Source organism: Plecotus auritus, assembly GCF_963455305.1.
Source record: "Plecotus auritus genome assembly, chromosome: 6".
Classification (NCBI taxonomy): domain Eukaryota; kingdom Metazoa; phylum Chordata; class Mammalia; order Chiroptera; family Vespertilionidae; genus Plecotus; species Plecotus auritus.
In genome coordinates this window covers 170,802,945-170,818,227 of record NC_137773.1, presented here as the reverse complement: position 1 = coordinate 170,818,227, position 15,283 = coordinate 170,802,945, and the positions used below count along the sequence as shown (strand labels likewise).

The following is a 15,283-nucleotide window of genomic DNA, read 5'->3' as shown; positions in this document are numbered from 1 at the left end:
CAGGCGATGCTATTCAATATCATTCAGTACTACTTCGAAGAGGCTGAAAATAAGTTCCTGTAGCAAACTGAGTATATGAATTCAAGGTTTGTAGAAAAGGGAGAAAAAACTCATAACAAGAACATTTGTTTGGCAATGAATAATTATATAGTATATTTTTTTCAAATATAAGATTGCACTCCGCTTTATTTACTGCAACTGAAGTAAAAAATCAATCAACAAAGCAACATTCACTTAAAATAAGAATGTGCAGAAGGCAGGAAGTATGTCTTTTCTTTGAATAACTATCTCAGTGCCAGGGTAAGTAAAGATTCATGAATGATGGAGTTTATAATTATATTCTTGCATGAAAATCTATCAAAATAATGTTATCATTTCTTTTTCCTCTTTTATTTGAAAATTTGGATTGTGATGCCTTTTTGTAGAAAACTACAGTAAAACCACCACACAACCATGACTCTTTTATAAACTAGTGAGGCCAGAACTTAAGAACAAACACAACGAAGTTCTCTTCCTCAGCTCATTAATCAAGAGCATCTTCAAAAGGACAAGAGAAACACAGTGAACATTAGGTTAGTACACATCATGAGGTCCCTAACATATTTCCTCCATGTCATCACTTTCTGTTTCCCAGCCCAACTCAATGGAGGCCCAAAAAACTACAGTATTCCCCATTAAATTTTCCCATCACACCTGCGCAGATGCTTTACTGCTAACAGTATCCTTAGGTATGTTATTTTACTGAAGAGGAAAACAAGTATGATGACACACTGCTTCTGTCAATAAGAAGTGAAAACAACAATTATCAGCTGTATAGCTCTCTTTTGCCTGGAGCCTTTGAAAACTTAATAATGGTTTACAAGTATCCTGCCAATTTTTTTTCCAAATACTAGCCTCTTTTAAATATAAGAAGACCAAAACTTCATTTTACTTGGGGGCAAGGGGAGGTTAATTCCTATACTCATGCCTCCATATATAAGAAGTATCCTAAATTTTTCTACCTAAAAAATAAAAGATGTCCACAGATCAAAGAGGCAAACCATGTGCTGGTACCAGTATAGAAATGGAAGCCAATGGGAAGCACAATTCCAAAGCTCCCTCCAGCCTTCTCCTTTAGGACCCTTTTAATGAGGGGAGATCACACCAACCTTGACTGCCGTCTCCACACCCACCTGAGGCAGGCCAAAAGCTCCTGCAGAGCTGCTAGAAAGTTCTTGGCAGCAAGTCGCTGCTACTGGATAGTTACACTAAAGGTCGACCAAGTTTGAATACTTCAAATTAAGGCATATTTTTAAAATATGAAAAGATAATAGACCTGCCATAGTACATACAGTAGCTACTCAACCAGATAAATCTTGAAAAATACAGAAAATGGTATTTATCTACAGATAGACCAGTAAGGCTTCCCAAACATGATGCTAAGTATCTACACATGAATGGAGCATGCCACCAAGACAGAGACACATTGTGCTCAGGATAGTTTCACAAAGTCATTCCATGGACTGGGCTACAGACATTTATAGCCGTGCAGCCCAAACAAAGCCTCTCAAACAAGTTTAGGAAACTTTTGTTTAAACAAAATTAAAAAGAATACTCTTAAAGCAGAAAACTCAAGAGGTTTGCTAATGGGCACTGTGAAAGTCTAAGGGGCTCTGAGACATGGGAGGAGTTGACTGTGCCTCATGGTATCAGTAGGTCGCTACGGCCTTGAATAACATCTCTGGCGTCTTCTGGATAGATTAGGAATCAACTCCTAGAAGCAACATCCAACCTCAATGGCTCATAATAACGTGCACAGAACTATGTAGATAACTAAATCCAGGTCTTTAATTTGTGTTACTACTTCTCTCCCTTTTACTAGTATTTCATCAGTGCCAACACACAGCTAAAGCCAGATAACAGATGTGATAAGAGAAATAACAAAAGAATTCTGGGAATGGCCCAGATTTCATCTAGGAAAATATCCTGAAGAGAGCTAAAAGATCTTTTTCCATTTTATTGGCCTACTCCCTCTACCTGAGTGTCATTACAAGGAAAAAAACTGATAAAAATTTTCCAATATCATAATTATCTTTGAACCAAGTAAGTTACTTGCTTTTCTTTTAATATATTTTTATTGATTTCAAAGAGGAGGGGAGAGGGAGAGAGAGATGGAAACATCAATGATGAGAGAGAATCATTGATCAGCTGCCTCCTGCACGCCCCCTATTGGGAATCGAGCTCACAGCCTGGGCATATGCCCTTGACCAGAATCAACCAGGGACCCTTCAGTCTGCAGACCGATAACGCTCTATCCACTGAGCCAAACCAGGTAGGGCCAAGTAAGTTATTTTCCATTCCTTAAAAGGGCCTCCCTGAAGAAGCCCCTACAGAATACCCCCACCCTCATAGAGTACACCCACATCTGAGAGAAGGTTAGGAGACCTTTCCTCATTGTGTCTCCCCCCTTGTTTCTGAATTACATGGAGATGAGTTCTCCCCCAAAACGCATGTAATCCCTGGAGGTCCATAAAGACCTTCATGTTGGAGACACTTGGTAGTTCTCTGAAAACTAAAGTGTACTTAGGGAATGCAGGCAGCGAAAAGTACCACCCTTGAGAAAAAAATAAGAGAAGGAACACAGGGACCGCTACACCTGTCCCAAACAAACACGGTGCCAAAATATTCCAAGGTGGGCTCCACAAGCAAAACTACTCTTTTCACGCACTGATATGGAGTGCAATGGGATTATAAATACAGAATTATAGTCATGCTACGATGACACCCATATTGTACACAGAAGCAGATTGAAGAGCAAATTAAAGAAGGTGGTAAACAAAGTTCTAATCATTTGCAAACTTAGGAGTGTATAACAAAAATTATGTACTTTGTAGAATTTGGATTCGAGGCGCTAGAGTGATAAAGATGTGAAACTGACCACCGCATTGCCTACACACTTCTTACTAAAAGTCAGTGACCTGCGCTCAACATCTGTACTTCAAAACATCATTCTTCACCCTATGATGGACCTTCTAGAAAGTTATATTCTCACTTGTGGGTGACAATCCTTTTTTTATTCAAAAAAAAAAAAAAAAAAACAATAACCTTGAGATGTTTGCTTCATTTAACAGACACCTCTGCAGCATTTTGAAAAATCTCAGCTCAGTGTTCATTATAAACATCAAAGCAAAAGTGGAGAAGCTCCGTGACAAATGCTTAGCTTTCCCTCTGAAAAGCTCCCCATTTTGTGGAGGACACACACACACACACACACACACACACACACTAACACTAACGCTGCCAGGAAGGGCAAAAGATAACATAATTCACGGCCACAATCTGAACACAAAGAGTATGTTTTGTGAGCAAAAACTGGAATGAAAGATAGCACACTGATTTGTTTTCCATTGCTACCCATCTCATCAAAATTAAAGAAAAAGTTAAATTAAGCTTAACTTAGAGAAGTGCCATCATAAAAAGTGACTGCACATGACTGGGCAAGGTAAGCCAATGTAAATAATAATGACAATATATCCCCAGCATTCCCTTTTCACCAGTTTTATTATTTAACATTTTCTCATAATGTGTAATACCAAAGTGGATAAAAGTGTTTGCTATGGACTTACTTACCCTACCTTGGGCTGTCTGTGAACAACATACATTATCAGGAGAAAATGTATTTTTCTCCAAATGTCAAATTTTATTACAGTCAACAGATAAAAACAGAAAAAGGTCGCTTCCCTAGAGACAAATAAATACCATGAGAATTTTTAAATTATCTCATTCCGACACCAAATTCCACCAACAGTAGAGACAGCCACATTTTTATTAGGGACATGAAAAATTCAGTGTTACTCACAAGAATGGTTCCGTAACTGAAAAGAAACTCTTCTGTTACAACTCGAGGTCGAAATACCTGTGTGGTGAGAGTTTCCATAGATTAGATCCTGAAAGTCACGTACAAGGGGAAAAAAATGAACATGTTTTGTCTGAGTTGGCGTTTCTCAGCTCCAGTTTACACAGAAGGTGAGTCACAGCCCCGCCGGTGTGGCTCAGTAGTTGAAAGTCGACCCATGAACCAAGAGGTTGCTGGTTCGATTCCCCATCAGGGCACATGCCAGGGTTGTGGGCTCACTCCCCAGTAGGGGCCATGCAGGAAGCAGCCGATCAATGATTCTCTCTCATTGATGTTTCTATCTCTCTCCCTCTCCCTTCCTCTCTCTCTAAAAAACAAACAAAAAACAATAAAAACATATATTCTTAAAAAAGAAGGGAGTCGCAGTCATATTATTTTTCTCTGGATAAGATCATACCTGGGAGGTGACGAGGTGAAGCACCACGGGCATCAGGGGGAGACAAAGCTTCAGCTGCTTCGCCTGAACTGTTGACGGGTGTTTACGACCAGACACATTAGCCAGGGCGGCGAGAATGTCACCTGCAGAGGTGAAGATCACGGATACTCAGGGACCACCAGTCATGGCTGGAAAACTAATAAGACTGCTGAGGGAATGAACCTCTACAATAAATGAAGTGGACAGAAGCTGAGATATTACTTAATACTGACACTATAACAAAAAGCTGTGGCTTCTAAATCTCTCACTAGAAATCTGAGTTTATAAATAGCATGGTAGAGTGGGGGTTTTAGAAATAATTTTCCTCCCTTTTTTGTGTGTGTGTTTTCCAAATTTCAAGCATAAGCACCTATTACTTTGGTAAACAGAAAAATATATTAAAGATAAGTGAATAGATTACAGATCACAATTTCCAATAATAGAATAGATGGAAATAAAAACAGATCAATTCATAAAACTTCTCATTGGATGATAAGTCCAATAACAAATAAAGCTTGTATTGTGGATATTTAAACCTTATCATCATATCTTAAACAGAATGAGTCTAGTAGTAAGAAACTAGACTCACGAAGCCTTCAAACTGAAGACTAAAGAAAGGTTACAATCCAAAACAAATTTTGAAATGCTCTATTTTCAGTCATTAACAGGCAAAAAATCTCCCAGCCCTAACTGGTTTAGCTCAGCGGATAGAGAGTCAGCCTGCGGACTGAAGGGTCCCAGGTTTGATCCCGGTCAAGGGCATGTACCTTGGTTGCGGGCACATCCCCAGGGGGGAATGTGCAGGAGGCAGCTGAATTGATGTTTCTCTCTCATCGATGTTTCTAACTTTCTAGACCTCTCCCTTCCTCTCTGTAAAAAAATCAATAAAATATATTTTAAAAAATATAAAAAAAATCTCCCAAAGTATCAGTAAGAAGCAAAGAGGCATATCATTCAGCCATGAAGATATTTCCATTACTCTGACTTCATATCATGAATTTCAGAGTCTATTTTACCATAATGGGTGGGATCAATTTAGCAATAAACATTCCTGGTTTCATGCTACATGAGCTGCAAAAGCATGGAATGGGATTTAAACTAAATGTAAACATCCCTTAGATTTTAATTTCTGCAAATAACAATGATGTAAGGGATTAGCTGTAATAAACATCTTTTGCACATCATTATTAGATATTTTTTAATTTTTCAAACTATAGCAAATTTTAAATTTTAATATTGAAAGCCTTTACTATTAAATGTTAATGTTTATGCATTCCTAAGTCCTTTTAACAATAAATCAATCTGTGGTTCTCATCTAAAAGAGCAGTTTTTTAAGCAGAGAGAAATTTGAGAAAGGCTACCCAAAATAAGAGTATAAGTCCAATTTTGAGCAATTAAAATGCTTTTCTTTTACTTATTTTTCAAAACCACCCATTTACTATCGATGACACCCCAACATAACCTTTAGCGGGCTCCTTGCCTCAGTCACCTCACTGATGCAAAATAACTAGGAAAACAGGTATGGCACGTGGAGATCTTGAAACTACACATTCAAGGCAGAGTGTCACTCACTCGCCTGCAATAGCACACCAGCGAGAACAAAAAGGGGGCGACGCTGAAAAGCCAAGTCACAGCAAGGTGAGCAGCAAGGGGCCTGAGGATGGGACTGCGCTTTACCCAGGAGGCGCGGCACCTCCTGCACGATGTGGCGGATGAGGAGGTCCAAGCATCTGGACAGGCACTCGCTGCCGCTCTGCTGCCGCTCCTTGCCTGGGGAGGTCTTCCTGCTGTCTCTCTCGATGTACATCACCAGTCTGCAAACAGAAGAGAGCACCAGGTCACCTCTCAGGATAAAGGAGTTGATGGCATCTGTCTGAAGATGCCGCCAAGGCAATGTCTCCAGGGGGCGGGCAGACCCAATCACGTTGGCATTCAGATTGGTAGCAACATGTCAGGCGCAGCCCATTTGGGCCTCAGAAAAATCTCACATTTCTGCAGAAAGAAAGTAAGACAACTGGTATCTCTGCCAGTGTATGACAAGACAGGGCCCTGTGACGTCATCTGCCCTTGGCCCATGAAAAGAAACCACATTCCCCAGATGATAGTGAAAGGCAAACAAAGGCATCTGGACAGAAGATGGTGCTTGGAGTTTCGAAGATTCAAAGTAGAACCACAAGTTGCCTGCACTTTGTCATCGGTAGTCAACGTATTCAACTTGCTTGGAACCTCGGGCCAATTGCATGAATTCCAGTTCCTTTAGTAAATCGTGTACATAAATCCAAAGAAAGAGTTTCGTCCCATCACCGGGTTTCACATGTCCTTTTGTCCAGTAGTTTTATGATATCTGCCTTTTAATAAACGTATTTCTTCTTCAAACCACTGGCATCCCTTTAATATCAATTTCTGAACCAACTGTGTCCACCCCAGCACGCGGGATCATATTGGGCCATCACTCTAGATGCTCAGGCTGCCGTTTACAAGTTTTAGGCCCATATCCTTCCCCTTTGCTGGACCCACCAGTCGTCTTCCCGTTCCCCTCAACGCTCTAAAGCAGGGGTCCTCAAACTACGGCCCGCGGGCCACATGCGGCCCGCCGAGGACATTTATCCGGCCCGCCGGGTGCCGCTGCCTGTCCTGCTTAGCAGCCAACTTGTCCCGGGCCCGCAGTGTGCATAGGAATTTGTTCATAGTTTTTTTTTTAAACTATAGTCCGGCCCTCCAATGGTCTGAGGGACAGTGAACTGGCCCCCTGTTTAAAAAGTTTGAGGACCCCTGCTCTAAAGGCACAGAGCCCGCGGACTGCATCAGGCAGAGGCCCCTGTGCAACGGCTTCCTTGCTGGCCTCCCTGGCCGTCATCCATCTCCCAGCTCTGTTCTCGCACTCATCCCAGCCAACTGCTACTTCTCAGGGAGAACTTCCAACCAGCTCCCACTGCCAACTGCAAAGAGGTGGGTCACACATAATAAATACATGTAAAGGGTACTGAAATCTTAACCCTTAGAATCTTTGTGGCTCTCTTAGCAGATTTATTTATTCATGGTTTTGCCTTTCTGGTTATTATTATTTGGAGCCTTATGTGTGAACACATGGGGATAAAACCAAATCAAAAATCTTAAGTGCCATGTAAGCCGGTTAGCATCCTCTGTTCTAGTTGCAGATGGCAGCCCAGGCCACACTCTAACGAATATATGACATTGGTCAAATGCAGAGAAAATGTGCCTAAATCAGCAGAAATGTATCAGTACTGCTTAAAGAATCTGACCACAAAACGACTTGAGTAATGAGTAAACCAAAGAAATAGGACTCCACTATTTCATAAGTGAAATCCAAGATTGGCAGAGTATGAAAAAGTAAATTCTCACTTGTCTATAAGGAGTCGTATTTTTCTCTAAAATTTAAATGACCTATGACAAAATTTAATAACGTGCAGCTTAGTTATCGGAGTTTAAAATATCTTTAAGCCCTGACTGGTTTGGCTCGGTGGATAGAGCGTCGGCCTGTGGACTGAGAGGTCCCGGGTTCGATTCCGGTCAAGGGCATGTACCTTGGTTGCGGGCATATCCCCAGTAGGGGTTGTGCAGGAGACAGCTGGTCGATGTTTCTCTCTCATCGATGTTTCTAACTCTCTATCCCTCTCCCTTCCTCTCTGTAAAAAATCAATAAAATATATTTAAAAAAAATATATCTTTAAGGCAAAAGCTACTCGAATAGTTTTCAAACACTAGTACAGGCTGTTCACACGTGAGGAAATATCCATGGGCTCTGCTGGGAGAAATAAAAGACTGATGGGATCCCTAACAACATGAAACAAACTCTAGAATGATGCTCCATTTCTTCCTGCTGGGATGCTCTCCCAATGCCTTCCCATTACAGAACGTTTTTACACAAGCTATAGAATAAATTCACTTCACCGACAAGGGCACATTAGTTACTAAAAGATTCACAGTCTACGAAAGGAATAAAATATGGGAACATTTGAGCATAGTATCCATAAACACTTTACAATTGCTCTATAACCAAACTGCACATATTTCTTGGTGTCCTACAAGGGTATCAAGTTAAAAAGATCAACAATCTGAACAGTAATCCAAGCAGACCACAAATAAATAAGATCCCTTCTTCTTTTTTTGCCTCCATTGCCTTTAATAGGATGACTTCTCCCCAGGATTGTTTCCCAATTTACTCCCCACCCCCATTTTCCTCCAGGATTCATTCCCACTAACTGGACCACAATTGTCTTACTCCCGTCTCTAAAGGAATCCTTATGCTCATTCCACACACATCCACCTGTATGCTTCCCTCCCTGCCTTCTAGAATGTCCTCCTGCTGTATCTCCATGCTTCTGTGGCCAAATGTGCCATGTCCTATACTTGTTTATCCCTCTAGTACCTACCCCAGGGCAGCACCTATCGTAAAATGAGCTCAGTGACAACAAGAATGACGACATCTCATCCATTCATTTAATGAATATTTGCAGTGTCCACTGCATGCTCAGCATTTTTCTAGTGGATGGGTATTCTGCTCATGGAATGCAAATTCAAGGGGGAAGAAATAGGCAATTAACAAATAAATACCTAGGAAAATAGTTAAGGTGATGATAAGCCTTATAGCAAAGATTAAAGAAGAGTAAGACAATTAGTCACAGGTCAGAGAAGGCCCTCTGGCAGGAAGTCCTGTAAACAGAGGTTGGGAATATGTAGAAGCGAGGGCCACACATTCCAGGCAGTCGGGAGGCACACACAATATCCCAAAGGCAAGGCTATGAGTGGTGTGTTTTTATGTGGCTGGAGCTCAGTGAAGGAAGAGATCAGAGAGCAAACCGGGATCTAGCCCTTGTAAGACCTTGTAGGCCGTGGTAAGAACCTTATATTTTACCCCCAAAAGGGAGGAGTGGCCTGACCTGATCTGTGGTTCAAGTCAGCACTCTGGAGACTGTGAGAACAGACCACAGAAACACAGGAAGACCAGTTAGGAGGCAACTGTAACCGCTCAGGTGAGAAACTGTGGTGGTAGTATGGGAAGGGTCTGAACTGATGAGATACTGGATGTCTTCGTAAGGAATAAGTAATTAGACTTGCTATTGATTGGACATGAAAGAAAGAAAGGAACCAAGAGTAACTCCAAGCAGCTGACCAACAGGAAGAACAGAGCTGCCACTGATTGAGATGGGTGAAGATCACTGGAATAACACGCCTGCGGCACAAAAGCCATTATTAGACAGAGAAGTGTCGATGGCGTGTTGGCAGCTGATGTGCAAGTCTGAGCTCACAGGGAAAGTCTGGGCTGGTGGCATTAATGTGAAAGTGCTCCTTGAGCAGATGATGTTTAAGGTCACTGAACTAGATGAGGTCACCGGGGAGTACAAGGCTCGGGACCAGGCCTTGGAACCACTACTACACAAGCTGACAGAGGGAAAAGGACCAGCAGGAGAAATGGAGAATGAGCGACTGGTGGAGAATGAAGAAAACCAAAGAGTGGCCACGCTGCCCAGGAGAGAGACTTCAAGAAAGAAGACAGTAGACGTCTAGTTTCTGGTAAAGGATAGTTAGGCTAGTCAGCCACACCTTCCCACCACAAAAAACCAACAACGAGGAGTGCTGAAAAAATACTTATCCACTTGATATGTAATCACATCAAATTGTGTACATTACAAATAAACAAAATAAATGCCTAAGACAACTGTCTACTGTAAAAAAAGAACTTGTGGTTCCGATAAAACTTTCGGTGAAAGCATCATACAGTGGTGGAAAGTGCTATCTCAGAGACAATTTAAATGCAAAAAGGAGAAGGTATACTCTGAAATACTGTATCAGGTGACGCAGAACAAACGCAAGGAACTGGTGTCAAACTCTGTGGTGACATTTCAATAAAGCAGTTTAAAAAGGTGTACGTGGACAGTTGAAATAAATATATTTTATGAAATGTAATAATAAAAAATCCTAAAGCAATACATTATTTTATTTGTTTGTTTTTAAAGTAATACATTATCTTATATATGGAATTGTAAGTACATATGTGTAACAACAGTAACAAATAAATAAACTAAGTGGACCACAATTTTCTAGATATCTACAGTCACAGAGGGATATTTGTATATTTCATCAAATTCCTAAAAGATTTATATATTCAACAGGGTTCCAAAAGAAACATATTTTTTTGGAATTTCCATTGCACGAGGCTTAGCACCACTAAGTATAGACTTAATACCTAACTCATTTACTATCATGGTGATCAACATAAATAGATACCTGATCAAGGAACTTACTGATAGCGAAAGAAGTATGGTAACACGCTCCGGCCCATGAAATTCACTCATCTTGCAAGTATCCCTTCAGAAGAGCCTAGCTTGACTGAAAGAAGAAATGGCTTCCTGACCACTCAGTCACAGTGCCAACTGGGAAACACAATGAAAAGTTGGGCTCTATCTTACAGCAATGAAGCATATGTTCCGAGTCGGCAAGCAAAACATACGCTTTGGTCTCTTCCATAGTCTAAACACAGGTCTGGTAACCAAGGGGTAGAAGTGGGAGTGGCCACCTGTCGCTCTTACATCTAACAACCCGCTCCCAGGGTTTTCCTTCCTGCCTCCATGACCCTGAGCTCCGCTGACTGGTTCCCAGGAAGGAACGTTTCCACCAGAGGACACAACAATCCAATCGGGGGAATGAAGAAGGTTACTCTCCAGGATAAGAGTGATCATGATTACCAAGAGAAAAGGGGATTGCTGCCAAATAGTGCAGACAGGGGCAACCAGAACCCACGGGAGTCTCTGAAGAGCCTCCAAGTTCTTCCTTATCTAATAGATAAAGTTAATGAAAACCTTGCAACCAAGAAAAGGCAGGTTCAGATCTTCCAGGCACCTGACATCCTCAGCCAATGCACAAACCTGTAATTCAAGGTTATTTATGTCAGTGGACTGCTGGATCAGAGGGATTCCTGATACACACTTGGAAATGCCCTCAAAAAGTTAGTCCCACCAACTGGACATAAGATATTGATAGTTTCTTGTCTTAATTTGATATTACGATGGGTAGAAGTAATATTTGCTTATTTCAATTTGCATTTCTTTGATTACTAATGAGGCTGAATATCTGTTCACATCTTTATAAATCTCTTTACAGTACATAGATTGTTATATATAATGCAAAAATGTACAGATTTTATAAGCAAGAGATTTTTGATTTATGATTTTGGGGAAATATAAAAGTATCTGATCTATATATAGCCCCAAACTCTCAGAATTTCCTTTTATGGTTTCTGTCATTATGGTTTCTACTCAGAAAAGCTGTCCTTACCCATATTTAAACGTATTTTTTCTTCCAGCTGTTTATAGTTTCTTTTGGTACATAATTCTTTAATCCATCTGGAATTGACTTTCGTATGGTGTAAGCTGAGAAGATAATTTTTTCCCACACAGTTAACCAATCACATAGGGTAAATATTTTTTTAATTGTTCTTTTAAGATCAAAGCAGTTCTTTTTTTTTCACTCATAACCATATTAGCAGCAATGTTATGGAGGGGGCAAAACCTCTAGGAAGACCTGATCCATCAGGAGGCACTGGCATGTCAGGCTCGCAGCAAACCCATACAATAGATGTAAAAGCCTATTCATCCTCTAAAAGGGTTACCATTTCTAGAGACACACAGGACCCTATTTTATCACCTGCCATATTCAGTATGAGCATGAAGCCATTTGAAGTAATAGGTGGACATTCTGGGGCCATATCATTTTTATCCGATTCTGACAGCTCCATTTTACTGCCGCCATGCTAGAAAGACTTGCGAGCTGACATCATAAAAAATGTGCTGAAATTTAATACATAAAAGGCCGATGGTGACGGTGGTAAGCAGGAAAAATATCTACATAATGTAGCAAAGGTTATGGTGGGCTCCTGATGTGAGCTTTTGGGTCTCAGGCACACGGCAGCACGTGGTAAGCTCAGAACTCCAGTGGCAAGTGGAGTTTCAGGAGACAAGTAAGGAGCGGAGAACATTTTTCCATATAATCTCATCACAGAGACTTTTAACATCTCTCTGGCCTGAGTCTGCCTCTCTTTTCCATACTTTTATATTCAACCTTGCATTTTATGTGCCTACCAACCAATACGTGGGCTGCAGAGCACAAAGGAACAAATAGAAACCATCTTTGCATAGTCTGTACTGGCTGCCTGTGTGTGTCTGGGAGTAATTTTATTACTGAATTTAATCTACAAAGTCTAAAAAATTTGAGCTTTGACTGCCTTAGGGGTTCTCCTTCAAAATTGACTGGTACCTATTGCTAATATTTATTTTAGTTTTAAGGAGTTTGTTTGTTGCTTCATTAAATATTTTTCTTAATTACAGGAGTGAAATGTACTTACTGTAATAACACTAAAAATGAATTAAGATACATAATATCCACATCCCACCCTCCTCAGATAACCTGCATGTATATCTCTCCATGCAGGTTTTTAAAAATAAAATTTTATACAAATACACACAAATAGAAGAATTTTGCCATTTTTGTTATTTTCTAAAAATAACTTCATAATCCTATATAATAAAAGCCCAGCGACCATAACGGCACAACGACCAGAATGACCGCTTGACCAGTCACTATAAGGTGCACTGACCATTTCTCGGTCCTTTCCCCGGCCGGCAGCTTCTGATCACCAATAGCGAACGGGAACCAGGGTGGGTGGCGAGGGATGTGGGCGGCGCCAGGCCAAGGCCCCTGCCCCACGGGTCACCCCACACACAGAGTGCAGGGATGGGGCTGGCAAGAGGGCAGCAACGGCCAACCTCTCAGTCCTTGCCCTGGCCATCAGGCTCCCATCGCCGGATGGCGAAGGGGGAACCAGGGTGGTTGGTGCAAGATGGCCCTGATCGCAGGCTAGGCCTAGGGACCATACCCACACACAATTTCGTGCGCCAGGCCTCTAGTTAATATACTATAACTGTCCTTTCATTTTTTAAACTTACCTATATATAATGAACATCCCTCCAAGTTAATCAAATGAGACAGCAACTTCTAGTTTAGCTATGCCATCATTTGTTGAAGTATTTCAATATCAATGGACATGAATTATATTTCCAGATATTGACCACTAGAAACAATGCTACATTGGATACCATCATGCATATTTCCTAAACAATTCATACCTCTATTTCTAGCAGCTAAATATCAAAGGCAGGCCTGTTAGAACCAAAGTGATGGGTAGTGTTAATAGTCACAAGTGTTTCTGAGTTACTTTCCAAAAAGTTGGATCTGTTCACATTTCCACGAGCCATGTTCAAAAGTGACTTTGGATTTCTAGTTCTGCCTAGTTGGTGCAACCCCAATCCTCTCAAGTCCCCATCTTAATAACTAAAAATCCCTGGACATACTATTTTTTAAAGCACAGAAATGCCCGGCCCTCATGGCTCAGTGGTTCAATGTCAACCTATGAACCAAGAGGCCATGGTTAGATTCCCAGTCAGGGCACATGCCCAGGCTGTGGGCTCAATCCCCAGTGCGGGGCATGCAGGAGGCAGCCAATCAATGATTCTCTTTCATCATTGATGTTTCTATCTCTTTCTCCCTCTCCCTTCCTCTCTGAAATCATAAAACTACATTAGAGATCAGCACTATTATGAACACTTGTCATTGCTTTGATGAGGGGGATATTAACTTTGACCCCTAATTAAGCAAAATGTTCTGTTTCCCCACCCACCAAAAAAAAAAAAAAATTCTATTCTTCTCATTATACCTGAATATATATATATATATATATACATATATATATATATATATATATATATATATAATCAATTTGTTTTCTCTCTTGTTATGTAAGTACCTACATAATATTCACAATTTTGCCTCTTGATGCACAAATTCTAAAATATTTACTCTCCAGCTGTTCACAAGAAAAAGTCTGCCAATCCCTAATCGAGATCCATCTCAACAACACCAGGCTCTCTTCCACATTCTATAATAATTAAGATGCTAGATTGAGAAACAGATATTAGACCATGTTTTTAAGGTCTCTCAGGGGTTCAACAGTGCATATAGACTGGACAGTTCAGAAGATGCTACTCAGGAAGCATCGAGCGTGGAGAGAACCAGGTACATGCAGGACGGCTCTGGGGAGGGGAAGCCCAGAGAGGGAGAGACCTGCCCATCCTAACACTCCCAACCTGCCCTGCTCCTTCCTCTACTTCACCAGGCTGTGCTGCGGGCTGGCAACTGCACATCCCAGAGCCCTACGATGAGGAAAACTACACCACGACCCTGGTCCAGGAATACCTCCCAAAGACGCAAGCCAGAGCCACCTCCACACCTGCCTTGGGTCGTCCTCAGACCTGGGAAACGCCAGCTAGTTCCCACCACCTGCTTCAGTCTCACAGCCTCCCTGGTCTCCAGGGTTTCCAAGCGGAGGCTGCACATGAAATATTAAACCCTTGAGAAAACAGAGAAAAAAACTCAATACCAGATACATAGAGGCTGAAAAATAATGAAACAGGCACCAATCTGAAGACACTGATGAAGTCATCAGAGAAAGTCATACCTTGCTTGGCAGCTGAGCAGCAGCATCTCGTGGTTATGGATCAAAATGTATAAAAGAACCAGGAAGGCCTTGGCTCGAATGGAAGCTGAGGGGCTGTCAAGCAAACGGATAACTGTAGAGACAAAATCCTGTAGAAGACATTAACATTTGTTTTAAAAAACAGAAAATAAATAGGGCAGTCAACTCTCAAGGTTAATGGATTATAATAACCAAACAGAAAGCAGGAAATAAAATAATATCAGCTACCATTTCTGCATTCTTAATTTGTGCCAGATGCTATAGTAAATTTTTAATATGTACGATCTCATTTAAACCTGAAAACCAGCTATAAAAAGTTGACAATATTCTCCCTATTTTGAAAAAGGAAAATGAATCTTGAAAGGTTAAGTGATTTGCCCAAATTCACAAAGTTGGATTCAAATCCAGGCCAGTCAGGCAGCAA

At 41.1% G+C, this 15,283-nt stretch overlaps 1 protein-coding gene across 1 annotated transcript in view; it reads right to left on the bottom strand.

The window, feature by feature from the left end:
* ULK4 (unc-51 like kinase 4) overlaps positions 1 to 15,283 on the bottom strand; it is a 282,751-nt gene that overhangs the window by 203,644 nt on the left and 63,824 nt on the right. The window contains exons 22-25 of the mRNA XM_080673858.1: positions 14,842 to 14,969; positions 5,988 to 6,124; positions 4,293 to 4,414; positions 3,839 to 3,895 (exon numbers count right to left, since the gene is read on the bottom strand). Of these exons, the coding sequence (XP_080529984.1) occupies positions 3,839 to 3,895; positions 4,293 to 4,414; positions 5,988 to 6,124; positions 14,842 to 14,969 (444 nt within the window). The remainder of the gene's footprint in view (positions 1 to 3,838; positions 3,896 to 4,292; positions 4,415 to 5,987; positions 6,125 to 14,841; positions 14,970 to 15,283) is intronic.